The sequence below is a fragment of the Anomaloglossus baeobatrachus genome, chromosome 6 (assembly GCF_048569485.1).
Source record: "Anomaloglossus baeobatrachus isolate aAnoBae1 chromosome 6, aAnoBae1.hap1, whole genome shotgun sequence".
In the NCBI taxonomy this organism is placed as follows: Eukaryota; Metazoa; Chordata; class Amphibia; order Anura; family Aromobatidae; genus Anomaloglossus; species Anomaloglossus baeobatrachus.
In genome coordinates, this window is record NC_134358.1 from 478,243,060 (window position 1) to 478,261,530 (window position 18,471).

The 18,471-nt window shown below is 49.2% G+C and overlaps 1 protein-coding gene across 1 annotated transcript in view; it reads right to left on the minus strand.

Moving 5' to 3' along the window:
* STK31 (serine/threonine kinase 31) overlaps window positions 1–18,471 on the minus strand; it is a 267,725-nt gene that overhangs the window by 121,926 nt on the left and 127,328 nt on the right. The window contains exons 13-14 of the mRNA XM_075315356.1: window positions 16,472–16,588; window positions 14,951–15,070 (exon numbers count right to left, since the gene is read on the minus strand). Of these exons, the coding sequence (XP_075171471.1) occupies window positions 14,951–15,070; window positions 16,472–16,588 (237 nt within the window). The remainder of the gene's footprint in view (window positions 1–14,950; window positions 15,071–16,471; window positions 16,589–18,471) is intronic.

Below are 18,471 nucleotides of genomic sequence, written 5' to 3' on the forward strand. Positions count from 1 at the left end.
AAGCTTCGCAGTGACGAAGTACTGTTGATCAATTATCAGGTGCCATCTTGGTCCCATGTCGTCAAAATGTGAACAGCATGATATGGAGGACTGTTTAAACACCAATTCTAATTGAACGCCAAAATTCATTGAGTGATTCATGGATCAAACACCTGTTGTAAATTTTGCCATTAAGCTCATTGTTAAAGAACAGCAAGTTGTGCAAAAAGTACTGAAACATTGAACAGTTGAACATGTGCATTCAAAAGCTTACAGAAGATCACATTAAGTTCACCTGAAAAGGTTAGAGGGCATTTTAGGATCATTGAATGTATTAAATGCTGAATATTAAGCAGTGGGAAAAAAAAATTAGATTTTCAGACGTACTGTTCACACTGTACAGATTTTAACACTATTTTATGCAAAGTTTGCAGACACAAACAACATTAACTACTGCAAATTCAGAGTGTTTCATGAACCAAACCTTTCTGAATTAAAAATCTGCCAACATAATGTCAGACTATACTTACATTTTTGCTGACTTGCCATAAGAGCATACAAACCGGATCAGCATGCATCAAGCTGTGGTGGATAGGGTTCAATTTTATTAATGTGCAAACAAAATTTTTAAGTGTTGAAGGAAGCAGAAAAGAAGGGAATTTTGTTACTTACCGTAAATTCCTTTTCTTCTAGCTCTTATTGGGAGACCCAGACGATTGGGTGTATAGCTACTGCCTCCGGAGGCCACACAAAGCATTACACTAAAAAGTGTAAGGCCCCTCCCCTTCTGGCTATACACCCCCAGTGGGATCACTGGCTCACCAGTTTTAGTGCAAAAGCAAGAAGGAGGAAAGCCAATAACTTGGTTAAACAAATTCACTCCGAGTAACGTCGGAGAACTGAAAAACCGTTCAACATGAACAACATGTGTACCCGAAAAAAAACCCAAAAATCCCGAAGGACAACAGGGCGGGTGCTGGGTCTCCCAATAAGAGCTAGAAGAAAAGGAATTTACGGTAAGTAACAAAATTCCCTTCTTCTTCGGCGCTCTATTGGGAGACCCAGACGATTGGGACGTCCAAAAGCTGTCCCTGGGTGGGTAAAGAAATACCTCATGTTAGAGCTGCAAGACAGCCCTCCCCTACGGGGAGGCAACTGCCGCCTGCAGGACTCTTCTACCTAGGCTGGCGTCTGCCGAAGCATAGGTATGCACCTGACAATGTTTGGTGAAAGTGTGCAGACTCGACCAGGTAGCTGCCTGGCACACCTGTTGAGCCGTAGCCTGGTGTCGTAATGCCCAGGATGCACCCACGGCTCTGGTAGAATGGGCCTTCAGCCCTGATGGAACCGGAAGCCCAGCAGAACGGTAGGCTTCAAGAATTGGTTCTTTGATCCATCGAGCCAGGGTGGCCTTAGAAGCCTGCGACCCTTTGCGCTTACCAGCGACAAGGACAAAGAGTGCATCCGAACGGCGCAGGGGCGCCGTGCGGGAAATGTAGATTCTGAGTGCTCTCACCAGATCTAACAAATGTAAATCCTTCTCATACCGAGGAACTGCATGAGGATAAAACGAAGGCAAAGAGATATCCTGATTAAGATGAAAAGAGGATACCACCTTCGGGAGAAACTCCTGAATGGGGCGCAGCACTACCTTGTCCTGGTGGAAGACCAGGAAAGGAGCCTTGGATGACAGCGCTGCTAGCTCAGACACTCTCCGAAGAGATGTGATCGCTACCAGAAAAGCCACTTTCTGTGATAGTCTAGAAAGTGAAACCTCCCTCAGAGGCTCGAAGGGCGGCTTCTGGAGGGCAACTAGTACCCTGTTCAGATCCCATGTATCTAACGGCCGCTTGTACGGGGGTACAATATGACAAACCCCCTGCAGGAACGTGCGCACCTTAGGAAGTCGTGCTAGACGCTTTTGAAAAAAAGACGGATAGCGCCGAGACTTGCCCTTTAAGGGAGCCGAGCGACAAACCTTTTTCTAACCCAGATTGCAGGAAAGAAAAAAAAGGTAGGCAATGCAAAAGGCCAGGGAGACACTCCCTGAGCAGAGCACCAGGATAAGAATATCCTCCACGTTCTGTGGTAGATCTTAGCGGACGTGGGCTTCCTAGCCCGTCTCATGGTGGCAACGACCCCTTGGGATAATCCTGAAGACCCTAGGATCCAGGACTCAATGGCCACACAGTCAGGTTCAGGGCCGCAGAATTCCGATGGAAAAACGGCCCTTGGGACAGTAAGTCTGGTCGGTCTGGTAGTGCCGACGGTTGGCCGACCGTGAGATGCCACAGATCCGGATACCACGCCCTCCTTGGCCAGTCTGGGGCGACGAGTATGACGCGGCTGCAGTCGGATCTGATCTTGCGTAGCACTCTGGGCAAGAGTGCCAGAGGTGGAAACACATAAGGGAGCCGGAACTGCGACCAATCTTGCACTAAGGCGTCTGCCGCCAGAGTTCTGTGATCGCGAGACCGTGCTATGAAGGTTGGGACCTTGTTGTTGTGCCTGGACGCCATTAGGTCGACGTCCGGCCTTCCCCAGCGGCTACAGATTTCCTGAAACACGTCCGGGCGAAGGGACCATTCCCCTGCGTCCATGCCCTGGCGGCTGAGGAAGTCTGCTTCCCAGTTTTCTACGCCGGGGATGTGAACTGCGGATACGGTGGAGGCCGTGGCTTCCACCCACGTAAGAATCCGCCGGACTTCCTGGAAGGCTTGCCGACTGCGTGTCCCTCCTTGGTGATTGATGTATGCCACCGCTGTGAAGTTGTCCGACTGAATTCGGATCTGCTTTCCTTCCAGCCACTGCTGGAAGGCTAGTAGGGCAAGATACACTGCTCTGATTTCCAGAACCTTGATCTGAAGGGTGGACTGCTGCTGAGTCCACGTACCCTGAGCCCTGTGGTGGAGAAAAAACTGCTCCCCACCCTGACAGACTCGCGCCTGTCGTGACTACCGCCCAAGACGGTGGTAGGAAGGATCTTCCCTGTGATAATGAGGTGGGAAGAAGCCACCATTGCAGAGAGTCCTTCTGTGAAAAGGAGACTTTCCTGTTCAGGGATGTTGACTTCCCGTCCCATTGGCGGAGAATGTCCCAATAAGAGGACGCAGATGAAACTGCGCAAACGGAACCGCCTCCATTGCCGCCACCATCTTCCCGAGGAAGTGCATGAGGCGTCTTAAGGAGTGCGACTGACCTTGACGGAGAGTCTGCACCCCAGTCTGTAGTGACCGCTGCTTGTCCAGCGGAAGCTTCACTATCGCTGAGAGAGTATGAACTCCATACCAAGAGACGTTAGTGATTGGGTCGGTGACAGGTTTGACTTTGAGAAGTCGATGATCCACCCGAACGTCTGGAGAGTCTCCAGCGCAACATTCAGGCTGAATTGGCATGCCTCTTGAGAGGGTGCCTTGACAAGTAGATCGTCCAAGTAAGGGATCACAGAGTGTCCCTGTGAGTGCAAGACTGCTACCACTGCCGCCATGACCTTGGTGAACACCCGTGGGGTTGTCGCCAGACCGAATGGCAGAGCTACGAACTGAAGATGGTCGTCTCCCATCACGAAACGTAGAAAACATTGGTGCTCTGTAGCAATCGGCACGTGGAGATAAGCATCTTTGATGTCTATTGATGCTAGGAAATATCCTTGAGACATTGAGGCAATGACGGAGCGGAGGGTTTCATCCGGAACCGCCTGGCCTCCACGTGCTTGTTGAGCAGTTTTAGGTCCAGAACGGAACGGAAAGAGCCATCCTTTTTTGGCACCACAACCAGATTGGAGGAAAACCGTGTCTTGTTCCTGAAGAGGAACAGGGATTACCACTCCTTCTGCCTGCAGAAGAGCATCGGCTCGGTGGGGAGGTGGGGACGTTCTGAAGAATCGAGTCGGAGGACGAGAACAGAACTCTGTCCTGTGCCCGTGGGCACAATGTCCCTCACCCACCGGTCTGTGACCTGTGGCAGCTAAATGTCGCCAAAGGCGAGCGAGTCTGCCATCAACCGCGGATGCGGAGAGATGAGAGAGCTGAGAGTCATGAGGAGACCGCCTTGGTAGCGGTTCCTCCGGCTGCCTTCCTTGGGCGTGATTGAGCCCCCGGAAACTGAGCCCCTCTGAGGATTTTCAGCTCTTTAGGACGAGGACAATTGGGACCTGCCCGAGCTTGGGAAGGACCGAAACCTCGACTGTCCTTCCAGGACAGCATTAATAGGGTAAGTCGCAATGCAGACATTGCGAGGATACGGACGCCCCTGCGGCACAAATGTACATATGCTCAAGACCAGCTGTGCAAGGACAGCTGAAAAGCTTAGGGTGCCCATACGGCTGTAAATGCCGGAGCAACCGACACGCCGATAGCGTCATAGACAGATTTCAACCACAGTCTATCTGTCTGGCATCTTTAAGTGAAGTCCCATCTCCACTGCAACTATAGCTCTAGCCGCAAGCCTGGAGATTGGAGAATCCACCTTTGGACCCTGGGTCCCGCGCTTGACCACGTCAGGGGGAAAAGGATAACGTGTATCCTTAATACGTTTGGAGAAAACGCTTATCTGGAAGCGTGGTGTTCCTGGACTGCTTCTCTGAAGTCAGCGTGGCCAGAAAAAAACTCAAAATACGTTTGAGCTACTGAAATGGGACTTCACCTGCTGTGAAGCTGACTCCTCCGCTGGGGGAGCTGAGGGAGAAAAATCCAACATTCCATTGATGGACGCTATAGGATCATTCCTTATGGCGTCACCATCCGGTGTATCCGGATTGAGAGCGTTGGCAGGATCAAAGTCCTGATGAGCTACGTCTGCCTCATCATACAGAGAGCCTCCTGGGACCCCCCCCGGGGAACCGATTTTATTCCCAATGAGGGTGGCCAGGGAGCAATGATTTGCCCATGGCCTGTCCGGACTGCAAGTCTCTATCCCAATGCAACTCCATCCCTGTCCTTGGACAGGGTTGACAGGTGGTTCCTTTGGCCACGTCTAGTAGAGACCCCGGCTGACCAAGTGCTCCAGGGGAGCATTGCACACAATGGGGTTCAGTGCCGTGGAACAGTGTCACATGCAGTAAAAACAGCATCGAAAGCCTGTGTTGCTTATATGCTGCTGCCGACTAGCCATCTAGGACATGGAGCCAAGAATGGCGACCGTACAATGCAATGTATAGCATACAAGCATAAAGTACAATGAACACTGCAGCACATGCAATACAAGCAGCATAGAAGCCTGTGCCTTGGCACCCCTGCTTTTCTGCTGCTGTAGACTAGCCATCTAGGGGAATATAGCCCAGAATATCGACCATACAGTGCAATGTATAGCATACAAGCATAAGTACAAATGAACACTGCAACCCCTGCAATACAGGCAGCATAGAAAAAACCTGTGCCTCAGCACCCCTGCTTTTCTGCTGCTGTAGTCTAGTCATTCTAGGCGAAAATAGCCCAGACTAGCGACCGTACAGTGCAGTGTATAGCATACAAGCATAAATACACATGAACACTTCAGTACATGCAATACAAGCAGCATAGAAAGCCTGTGCCTTAGCACCCCTGCTTTCCTGCTGCTGATGTGTCGCCATCTAAGAGGGCATATAGCCAAAAATAGCGACCTATGCAGTATAAGCATAAAAGTACAAATGGACAACTGCGGTATTTAGTGGGGTCAGCACTTCAGGTGCCGCTTACCGCCCGCCTATAAGCGGGTGTGTGGTCGCCCTAGTCCTGTGCCTGGTTGCCCAGAGTCCGATCTCTCAGCTCGGACTGCAGGAATGGCCGCCGGCGTCCTTCTCCAGCTCGTGTGAGTAGGGGCGGGCCGTGGGCGTGCCCCCAAGTCAGAGCGGGAAACCGGCGTCCCACAGTGTCCAGTGAGAGGGCTGGAGCATGTAAATAAGGCTCCAGCCCTCGGCGCTGCTGATTGTACAGTGTCTCTCCCCTACCCTGATTGACAGGGTGGGGGCGGGAACGAAGCGGAGCTAGGCCGCAAAAGCCGGGGACTGGATTTATAAGCGCCGCCGCCGTAAAAGCGCGGTCGGCGCTAAGTCCCCGGCGCACTACAAGTCCCAGCCACGCCGCCGCTCCCGGAGCGTCCGGCGCGGTAGTTCCCCATACATAAAGTCACTCAGCTAGGCTGCAGTGACTGTAACCCTTTACTGTCCCCGGCGCACTAGCACACCCAGCAAGTCTGGAGTGTGCTGTGCCTGTGTGTACGGGGACACAGAGTACCTGAATGGTGCAGGGCCATGTCCCTGAACGGTACCCAGCTCCGTATCCAGCAGGTTCAATGGGTCTGTGGATGGAGCCCGGCCTCAGGGCTTTGGGGCCGGTAAGATCCCACTTCCTCAGAGCCCCTCAGGGGGATGTGGAAGGAAAACAGCATGTGGGCTCCAGCCGCCGTACCAGCAATAGGTACCTCAACCTTACAAACCACAAGCGGGGTGAGAAGGGAGCATGCTGGGGGCCCTATATGGGCCCTCTTTTCTTCCATCCGATATAGTCAGCAGCTACTGCTGACTAAACAGTGGAGCTATGCGTGGATGTCTGACCTCCTTCGCACAAAGCAGAAAACTGGTGAGCCAGTGATCCCACTGGGGGTGTATAGCCAGAAGGGGAGGGGCCTTACACTTTTTAGTGTAATGCTTTGTGTGGCCTCCGGAGGCAGTAGCTATACACCCAATCGTCTGGGTCTCCCAATAGAGCGCCGAAGAAAATACTTTGGATCGCACATCAAACTGTGCTGCCAATGGACTAAAGAAATCATGAAAATGCTGTTCAACCTGATTTTATTTCTAGAAAACAAAGTCCCCTACAGGAGACAGATCTAAGTTATAAAGGTTTAAAAAAGAGAATTTTGTTACTTACCGTAAATTCTTTTTCTTATAGTTCCGTCATGGGAGACCCAAACCATGGGTGTATAGCTTCTGCCTCCGGAGGACACACAAAGTACTACACTCAAACGTGTAGCTCCTCCCTCCTAGCATATACACCCCCTGCTAGCCAGTCCTAGCCAGTTTAGTGCAAAAGCTAAAGGAGGACATCCAACCACAAGTAGAGACAGAGTAAAACCCGGAACAACCGGAACCTCTGTCTGCAACAACAACAGCCGGTGAAGACACACGGAACAAGAAACCTGCCAACAGGCAATAGGGAGGGTGCTGGGTCTCCCATGACGGAACTATAAGAAAAAGAATTTACGGTAAGTAACAAAATTCTCTTTTTCTTTATCGTTCCTATGGGAGACCCAAACCATGGGACGTTCTAAAGCAGTCCATGGGTGGGAATAAACAGACAAACTGAGAAGTAGGCGAAACCTAACTTCACAAATGGGCGACAGCCGCCTGAAAAAAAGCGTCTGCCCAAGCCCGCGTCTGCCGAAGCATGAGCCTGCATTGGGTAGTGCTTCGAAAAGGTATGCAGACTAATCCAAGTGGCAGTCTGACAGACCTGGTGAGCCGTAGCCTGGTGCTTGAAAGCCCAAGAGGCACCGACAGCTCTGGTCAAGTGTGCCCTAATCCCAGGCGGGGAAGGCACTTGAGTACACTGGTAGGCATCGGAAATGGCCGACCTAAGACGAACCAGGGTCGGCGTAGATGCCGAGAGACCGCTACGCTGACTAGTGGTCAGCACCAGAGAGAGGTGCACCGCCTAATAACAGCGGTGCGAGACACAAAGATCCGGAGCGCCCGCACCAGATCCAGGATATGCAACGCTTTTTCAAAGCGATGAACAGGAGCCGGACAAAAGGAAGGCAGGGAAAATGCCCCGGTTAAGGTGGAAGCAGCAACCACCTTAGGGAGAAAGTCCGGAGTCGGACGGAGACCACCCTGTCTTGATGAAAAACCAAAAAAGGGGGTGACTCAGAAGAGAGTGCAGCCAAAACAGAGACTCTCTTGAGGAAAATTATGGCCACTAGAAAGACCACTTTCTGTGAAAAACGAAACAAAGAAACCTCCCTGAGAGGCTCAAAGGGGGGTTTCCGGAAACCGTGAGGACCGGATTAAGGTCCCAGGGCTCCATAGGCCGCCGATAAGGCGGAATAATGTGAGATGCGCCCTTGAAGGAGCGCACCTGAGCCAGCCGGATGATACGCCGCTGGCACACACTGACAGAGCCAAGAGCTGTCCCTTAAAGAGGGATAGTCCTAAGCTGTAGACCGGACTGTAGAAGGGACAGGAGGGTCGGCAAGGCCAAAAGGCCAAGGACACTTCGGAGCTCGAGTCATAGTGGAGATGACTTCAGGAGGGATACCAGAAGTCGTCAAGATCCAGGACTCAAGAGCCACGCCGTCAATCTGAGAATCCAGAATTCTGGCGGAAAAAAACGGACCCTTTGAGAGAAGGTCTGGACGGTCCGGAAGATGCCATGGCAACACTACGGACAGATGGAGCAGGTCAGGGTACTAAGCTTGCCTGGGCCAGTCTGGAGTATGAGAATGACCCGACGGCCCTCCTTACTGATCTTGCGCAGGATTCTGGGCAAGAGCTAGAGGGTGAAACACGCAAGACAGACGAAGCTGGGACCAAACATGCACCAGTGCGTCTGCCGCAAAAACCTGAGGATCGTGGACCGCGGATGGACAGCTGAGATAATCTGCCTCGCAGTCTTCACGTCTGGGATGTGGGCTGCGGATATGGTGGACTAGGAGTCCTTCGTCCACTGAAGAATGCGTTGAGCCTCCAACATTACCAGGCGGCTGAGTGTGCCGCCCTGGAGGTTGATGTAGGTAAACGCTGTCACGTCGTCTGACTGGACTCGAATGTGCCCAGCCGCCAACAGATGGTGAAAGGCTAGGAGAGCTAGAAACACAGCTCTGATTTCCAGCACATTGATCCAGAGGGCTGATTCGGACAGAGTCCAAGCGCCCTGCGCTCCGTGGTGGAGAAACACTGCTCCCCAGTCGGATGGACTAGTATCCTGGTGAGGATCACCCGGGACGGGGCCAGGAAGGAGCGTCCCTGAGACAGAGTGGCCGAAGCCACCACTGAAACGAGCCCCTGGTCTGTGGCGAAGCCACCACCCCGTGGAAGGAGGAAGTTCGCTTGTTCCAACAGCGGAAAATATCCAGCCTCCGAGGAGGAGAAACTGGGCAAGGGAATCGCCTCCATTGACGCCACCATATGATCCAGTACCTGTATTCGGTGCCTGATGGAACGACGTCGACCGCCAGCAGAGGGACTACTGTTTGACTAAGGGCAGCTTCACAAGTGCCGACAGAGTCTCGAATTGCGTCCCTGGGTACGTGAACTTCTGGTTCGAAGTCAGAGTGGTCTTGGACAGAATGACAAGCCACCCGAATTGGTTAGCGTGGCGAGAGTGAGCGAGGCACTCTGCTAAGAGTCTGCACTGGATGAAGCCCCGACAAGAAGGCCGTTCAGGGCAAAAGATCACTGCCAACCTCTAGGGGTGCAGGACCCTAATCACAGCTGCCCCAACCTTGAGAGTACTCGAGGGGCCGTGGCTAACTCCAAGGGAAGAGCCACGAATTGGACCACTCCGATTGCAAAACGTAGGCAACGCTGGTGAGAAGCTGCGATTGGCACATGCAGATAGACATCTCTGATGTCGATGGATGCTAGGGAATGTCCTTGGGTTATCAATTGATCCGGTGAAAACACCCGAAACAAGACCGAGACTCCATGTGAAAACGCCGCACCTGAACATGCTTGAAAAGCTTGAGATCCAGGTCGGAAGTACCTGCCCTCTACGGGGACTAGGAATAGATTTAAGCAGAATCTCAGAACCGTTCCCAATTGGGAACCGGTACAATTACTCCCTTGGCCTGCAAGAATGCCACGGCCTGTGAGAAGGCGGCGGCCTTGGAACAGGGGGGAGTTGACAGAAAAAATCTGTTTGGCGGGTGGATAGAAATCTATCCTGTAGCCATGGAGAAGTAATCCCGCCCCCACTGATCGGAGACGTGTTAAAATCATACGTCGCCAAAGTGGAAGAGCCTGCCACCGACCAAGGACGTTGCTGGCGTGGCCAGATAGCCCGGAGGAAGCTGACTTAGTGGCAGCATCTCCTGCGGTTTCTGAAGACGCGGCTTCGAGCGCCATTTGGGTTTTACGATCCTTGGTCGAACTAGTGGACGAGGCCGAGGGCTTAGAAAACGCTCAGATGGAGGAACGCAAGAACGAAAACCTCCGCTGATTCCTGCCCTGGACAGGTTTCCTGATTTGGGATTGTGGCATGGAAGAACTCTTCCCGCCAAAAGCTTCCTTAACAATTTCATCCAGTTGTTTTCGAAAGACTGGTCCCAACAAAAGGGAGCCCAGCAAGGAACTTCTATAGAAGCATCTGCCTTCCACTTCCGAAGCCACAGGAGCCTGCGGATAGCGAGGAAAGTAGCCGAGGCCACCGCGGTGCGGTGAGAGTCTCCAGCATGGCAGACATGGCATAGGATGAAAAGGCTGAATCTGGAAGTTCAGGCAACCATTTCGGGCATAGAGTCCCTGTGAGGGAACGCATCTCCTCTAGAGAAGCAGAGGAGGCTACGAAAGCCCGCACTGCTATAAAGCTGAGGAGAACGAAGCTCCTGCCGCCCCTAAACAGATTTGGCCAGAAGGACAACCTGGTGGACAGCAAAACTATAAATGAGGAGCCATCAGCCACTGATATAACGGCCCGGGCTGAGCCACCCTTGGTGAATGAGCCCACTCCTTAACCACCACTGGTGGAAAGGGAAACAGTCATCAGAACCATGCTTCATGGGAAGCGTCTGTCAGAGCAGACTCTGGGCTTGGTCACAGAGGCCTGAAAAACTGGAGTGGTTAAGGAACACACTCCTTGTTCTCATAGGCAAGGTAACTCCGGCGGATTAAGGTCCAGTACAAAAGTAATGTACAGTGGGATCCCTATAGAGGTGCCGTCAGCCACTGATACAACTATCCGGGCTGAAAGTCTAGACACCGGAGGGACCACCCTTGGCGAATTAGCTCACTCCTTGACCACCACTGGTGGGAGGGAGAAACAGTCATCAGAACTCCGCTTTGGGGTCTGACAGGACAGGCTGTGGGCCTGGACACAGTGGGCTGAAAACTAGAGTGGTAAGGAACACACTCCTTGTTCTGTTTAAGGTATACTGATGCCTTTCTGCCAGCGGGGAGTGCTCCCCTGATACAGGCGGATGGAGGTCCAGTACAAGTATAACGGACGCAATCCCATCATTAGCATCTGCGTCACCTTCGGACAGATCAATGGTATATAAAGTAGCGTCCGAGCCCCTGGTAGGGACATCCTCCTCATCCAGAGAGTCAGCTCGTGAATCAGAGCTGCGGGACGGGGAAGGACAGGGGACCCTGCGTCTCCATTTTAGGAGGACGGGGTCTGAGACCAGAAGGAGAGTCCTCCGTGAGCTTTGCTGAGCGAGTAGCAGCAGAAACACCCTGAGAAGGGGGCTAATGCATGCTCCGCAGAGTCCGGGACGGACATCCCCTGGAAAGAGCGGATTCTGCCCAAACCAGGGGTTCAGCCACCGAAGCCGGAGCAGCTGGAGGGACAACTGATGACCCTCCAGGCTGACCCTGCGTCTCCTGTGTCTATGTGCTCGGTACAGGCCGTACGAGTCTTCATACTGCAAATTAAAAACAGCCCTGCAGCCTTGCTCTGATGTGAGACATGCTGCAGAGGTGGGGGCTCTGACCAGAGTGGCCCCCAGCAGAGTATATAACAGATAAAATAAGCAGCTGCACAAACCGGAGGTTGTGGCTGCTAGGCCGTTTAATAGACATTTTTGTGCCCCCAGTCCCTCAGCCCAGGCCCCCACTTGTCACAATGTGGAATCTCTGTGCCTATGCAGGCACAGAGAACGCTGAGAAAATGGCGACCGGAGCGAGGAGAGGGGGCGGGGCCTACTCTGAGAGCGGCAAATGAGGTAGACAGGGGAGGGAATCCTTCCTCAGTGAGGAGTGTCCCTTCCCTGTGCTGCACAGCCGCTGGGCGGAGCCATCCTGTCTCTCTGCGTGACTGACAAGCAGAGGCAGTGGAAACCGAAACTAGGCCTCAGGCGAAGCCGGGGCCTAGATTTAAACATGCGGCCGGCGTGCAGGCACCATCGGCGCGGTTCTCCAGTGAAAACTGGAGGACCGGCCGGAAATGTTAACACAAACATAAAACACACTCTCCCCACAAAATAAAATATAAAGGACCCCTGGAAAGACCACATTCTGTGGTAATAACGTCTCATGTACTTAGCTTGTGAGAAGCAGGTGCCAGGTCCCTGGGGGATGAGCGCTCCGTCCGACAGGATCCTGAACAGGGCTGTGGATGGAGACCGGTCTCCTGCAAAGCAGTGAGAACCGTGTTGGCTCCCACTTCAAACCAGAGCCTCTCAGAGGGTGTTGAAGGAGCGCGGCATGTGAAGGCTCCAGCCTTGGAAAATCAACCTTAACAGCACCGCCGACACAGTGGGGTGAGAAGGGACATGCCGGGAGTCCAGACTGGACCCGCTTTTCTTCCAAATCTTTGATCCAAAGAAAAAAATCAAAAATCAAAAATCAGAGAATTCATGTGTGTGTGACCTCCTGAAACACAAAGCATTGAACTGGCTAGGACTGGCTAGCAGGGGGTGTATATGCTAGGAGGGAGGAGCTACACGTTTGAGTGTAGTACTTTGTGTGTCCTCTGGAGGCAGAAGCTATACACCCATGGTTTGGGTCTCCCATAGGAACGATAAAGAAAAGGGCTGAACTGTCCCTGCGCTTGAGCATTATAGTAGTTTGCTCCGCCCCCAGCAGGGAAGAGCAAAGTGCACTTGCAGAGGAGCTCAATGGAGGCCACTGTACAGGAACCTTGCTAGAATGCAGCCCACGAGCTGCAGAGGGGGAAACTTTTAGGTTTAAAGCTAAATTTCTGATGACAGTTTCCCTTTAAGTCCAAGTGACTGTTAAATCATTAGGCGCCAAATACTTTTTGATTGCTAACACAGATGCATCTCAAAAAATTAGAATATCACAAAAAAGTTGATTTCAGTAATTCAATACAAAAAGGGAAACACATTATATAGAGTCATTACAGAGTGATCTATTTCAAGTGTTTATTTCTGTTAAAGTTGATTATGGCATACAGTCAATTAAAACCCAAAAGTAATCTCAGAAAATTAGAATAATTACCACAAAACACCTACAAAGGCTTCCTAAGTGTTTAAAATGGTCCCTTAGTTTGGTTCAGTAGGTTACACAATTATGAGGAAGACTGCTGACCTGACCGATCTCTAGAAGAAAGTCATTGATACACTCCACATGTAGGGTAAGCCACAAAAGGTCATTGAAAAAGAAGTTGGCTGTTCACAGAGTGCTATATCCAAACACATTAATGAAAAGTTGAGTGGAAGGAAAAACTTGGTAGAAAGAGGTGCACAAGCAACCGGGATACCGCAGCCTTGATAGGATTGTTAAGAAAAAGCCATTCCAAAATTTGGAGGAGATTCACAAGGAGTGGACTGCTGCTGGAGTCAGCTCTTCAAGAGCCACCACATACAGATGTATGGGGTCCTGGGTTCATTTCCCACATAGGACACCATCTGCAAGGAGTTTATATGTTCTCCCTGGGTTTGCGAGGTTTTCTCCGGATACTCCGGTTTCCTCCCACACTCCAAAGACATACAGATAGGTAATTTAGATTGTGAGCCCCAATGGAGACAGTGTTCCTGATGTATGTAAAGCACTGCGGAATATGTTAGCGCTATATAAAAAATAAAGATTTATTTTTTATTTTTATTCCTTGTCTCAAGCCACTCATGACCAATAGACAACGCCAGAAGCGTCTTACCTGGGCGAAGGAGAAAAAGAACTGGACTGTTGCTCAGTGGTCCAAGGAATGGTTTTCAGATGAAAGTAAATTTTGCATTTCATTTGGAAATCAAGGTCCCAGAGTCTGGAGGAAGAGTGGAGAGGCCACAATCCAAGCTGCTTGAGGTCTAGTGTGAAGTTTCCACAATCAGTGATGCTTTGGGGAGCCATGTTATCTGCTGGTGTAGCTCCACTGTGTTTTATCAAGACCAAAGTCAGCGCAGCCGTCTATCAGGACATTTTAGAGCACTTCATGCTTCCCTCTGCCGACAAGCTTTGTGGAGATGGAAATGTCATTTTCCAGCAGGAGTTGGCACCTGTCCACACTGCCAAAAGTACCAATACCTGGTTTAATAACCACAGTATCAAGCTGCGTTATTGGCCAGCAAATTCACCTGACTTAAACCCCATACAGAAGCTATGTGGTATTGTCAAGTGGAAGATGAGAGACATCAGATTAAACAATGCCGATGAGCTGAAGGCTGCTATCAAAGCAACCTGGGCTTCCATAACACCTCAGCAGTGCTACAGGCTGATCGCCTCCATGCCACGCCACATTGATGCAGTAATTCATGTAATAGGAGCCCTGACCAAGTATTGAGGCATTTACTGTACAGACTTTTCAGTGGGCGCCAACATTTCTGAGTTTAAAATCATTTTTTTAGTTCTTATATAATATTCTAATTTTCTGAGATAATGACTTTTTGATTGTCATTGGCTGTAAGCCATAATCATCAACATTAACAGAAATAAAACACTTGAAATAGAGCTCTCTGTTTGATATGACTATATAATATATGTATTTCCATTTTTGTATTAAATTACTGAAATAAATTAACTTATTGATAATATTTTAATTTATTGAGATGCATCTATTTCCGCAGTGGGGAGGAAAAAAAAATTAAATTTTCAGCTCTGCAGTCACTGTTAGACCATGTGTAAGGTTTAATGTGAAAAATTTGGATAATGGTCATCTTTACAGTCAAATAAAACATTTGAGGCCCTATATTTCCTTCTGGTCAAATGAAGCTTCTGTACTAAATGAAGAATAGATTTTAAAAAAAAAAAACAACAACTGCTTACCAAAATATTTTTAACATGTATGTACAATTTATTAGAACACTTAAGAGTCAGCTCTTGCATGTTGCTACAAATGAAAGATTTTTTAGAATAGATTTTAAGATTCAAGTCACTTACTTCAACACTGGCCAGATATTTTGCTTTTAAGTCTGAGATGAGACAAATCTCTTGAAATATCAGTTTCACGACTCGGTGATACGCATTTGTGATTATCTTACGATCCTCTTCACCTGGTTCCTGAAGATAGTGATAAAATAGTAAATACACAATTCAATATTTTTTTCAATAAATGCATATATAATATTCTGCAATCAATCAGAATTTACTTATTTCGCACCCAAGAATACATGAAATATACTGGGACTTTAAACACTTCCCACTTGGAATCTACAGCATAAGGCTAGTTTCACACTTTAGTTGGATGGCTTCCGTAGCATTGCGTTGTGTGACGGATGCAACGGATGCGTTGCATATAGTGGCACAACGCAATGCTACGGATCGTACAAAATAACGGAAAGCGTTATTTATTTTTTCTTCTTTACAGTACCGGCAGCCGACTATTGTGAATGATCAGCTGATCGCTCTTAATAGCCGGCGGCCGAGTGCCCTGACATGCCGGCGGCCGAGCGCTCAGCTGAGTGCCCTGACATGCCGGCGGCCGAGCGCTCAGCTGAGTGCTCTGACATGCCGGCGGCCGAGCGCTCAGCTGAGTGCCCTGACATGCCGGCGGCCGAGCGCTCAGCTGAGTGCCCTGACATGCCGGCGGCCGAGCGCTCAGCTGAACGTTCGGCCACCGGGAAATAAAATAAAGTTTGTGATAAAAAAAAAGGGAGCATGTGCAGTGAAAAATAAAGGTTTCCGCTGCTCAAAAAAACGTTACATGCAGCGTTCCATCCACCCGGCGCAGCGTCAAAATAACGACGCTGCGTCGTCAAGCGGATGCAACGCTGACACTTGCGTTACAGTGCGTCGTCCATACAAGTCTATGGAGAATAGTGCAGTGCGTTAACGGACTGCGCTATTCTCCATAGTGACGGACTGCGCTGAACACAAGTGTGAAAGTAGCCTAAGGGTTTGATTTTACCATTTTAAAAGGTGCATGAAGTGTAAATTGCTGGCATTTTCATAATCAGAAATCTGTTTTCAGAAAATGGATTATTATACAATTTGTTGTTGTTGTCCAGGACTTCTATATTAATGACCACTCCTTAGGAATAGGTCTTCAATATCAGATGGTGTAGGTCCAACCACCAGCATCCTCACCAATCATCTGTTTTCATCCGCATATACAAAGTATGCGGAGCCGACACAGCACAGATCCATACACTGTATAGTGTCCACTCTTGGATACTGCAGCTCAGCTTTATTCACTGTAGTAAGAGCTGACCTGCAATTCACTAGATCAGCCACTAGGGTGGAAAAAAAAAATCATGGGGTAACCTAAAGTCACTTCCCAAGCCAATCAGCCTACCAGGCAAAAGGATGACATATACATGGGCAGTAGCCACTGATCACAAATGGGGCATTTTCCATATTTTGTAGAAAATATCAAAATAACAGTGAAATCATTTGAAACGTAGAGTATTTTCACACAAATCCATCTCTCATAATAGAGGCAGAACTTCTAATAACGCTTACCAGAAGAGAAATTTCCAGTTCCTTTGATACGCTGTGATCGAGCTTTTCCAGGATGTTATCAATATTCAGCACAATGTCACATGAGTTGCAGGAGAAATTAGACTTCAGGTCAAAGAACTTTAGAAAGAAAATAAGTAGTAGATGTAAACAGCTAGATATACCCAGAAATAAGTCACACAGCAAACACGTGGCCCCATACACAAAAGATCATTTGGCTGGCAGCCATCGCTCCTGACCCTCCATACACCAGAGCACTCGCTCTACCCAGCTGGTGGTGGGTTACTCACCGAGAACAAAAGAGTGGGAAGTTAGATATCAAACATGCCGGATCCTTATCTCCTCCACAACATTGGTCAGAGAAACAGGAGGCCTTCATACATATCAGACGGTCAGTCGAGACAGTCAAAATCAGCAGGCTTGTCTAATGTGGGGGCCTTAACACTACAGATCAGGAATCAAACTTTTGGCACTCCAGCTGTTGTGAAAATACGGCTCCCAACTTGACCTGAAAGTCACCGTATAAGGGATGCTGGGAGTTGTAGTTTCACAACAGCTGACATTGCCGCCTCCTCATATAGATCCTAGGTTCTCACCAGTGAAACATGTAGCCCAGTGTGAATAAGTCTTTAAGGAGTCGTGCTTTTTGAATAGCATATGACCAGACATTCACATCGGGGTTGTAATGCGGAGGCATTGTGACCGGGTACCACTGTGGTTTTGAAAATGCAGCACCACTTTGTTGGAAAAACAGCTGTTTCCTCTACAGAATCAAATAATTGCTTGCTAGGCAATATGGCAATCACAGCGACACTCCCAACTGTAGTTCTCAGCCACATCACGTCATTTCCTTGGCGTCTTTTCACTTGTACATATAAGGCTAGGTTCACATTTCCGTTGTTTTAAATCCGTCGGCAACGGATCAGTCATTTTTTAGATGTCAACTGATGCAACAGATGTGTTTTTCACAGGATTCCTTTCACAGGAATCCTGTGAAAAAAATGATCCTTCGCGTCCGTTACATCCGCTGTGCGTCCGTTTTTTGTTGGATCAGTCATGATCCGTTTGTGTGTTGGGACAGCCCAGTGGGTGTGCCAAACATGCTGGGCATGCTCAGTAGAGCATGACGGAATCCAGCGCTGGATTCCGTCGTAAGACGGATTACGACAGAATCCAGCACCATAGACATACATTACAAGCGTGACGGATGGCGACGGATTCCTGCGCGGTGCGTTCATTTTGACGGCCCGAAAAAACGTTACATTCTGTGTTGCTTCCGCCCGGCGGTCAGTTAAAAAACGACTGACCACGACGCAGTGGATGCAACGCAAGGTCATCAGTCGCAATCCGTCAATAGAATAGAATAGAAGTCTATGGGGAAAAACTGGATTCCTGCAAAATATTTTGCAGGATACTGTAATTCCTCAAGGCGACGGATTGTGACTGATGCAAAACAACAGAAGTGTGAACCTAGCCTATAGCACCAACAAACAATGAAACAAGTCAATCACTCGCTTACTAACATTTAGGCCTTGTGCCCACATGAATTTTTTCCTTGCTTTTTTAGCAGATAAAAAGCAAGGAAAATGCATCCCAGCAAAGTCCATGAGAATTGTGACGTGCTGTTCCCACGGTGCTTTTTTTTTCTTGCTTTTTTTGTTGCATGCTAATTGTTTCTGCTTTTTTTCTTTATCTCAATGCATAATAAGCATGAAAAAAAAAACAACATGAAAAGCAGCAAGAAAAGAAGCATGAAAAAAAGCATGAAAAGAAGAAAATCATGAAAAAACATGAAAAGAAGCATGAAAAAAACCAGCATGACAAGAAGAATGAAAAGAAAAAGAAAAAAAAAGCATGAAAAAAAAACCAGCATAAAAAAGAAGGGAATTTTGTTTACTTACCGTAAATTCCTTTTCTTCTAGCTCCAATTGGGAGACCCAGACAATTGGGTGTATAGCTTCTGCCTCCGGAGGCCACACAAAGTATTACACTTAAAAGTGTAA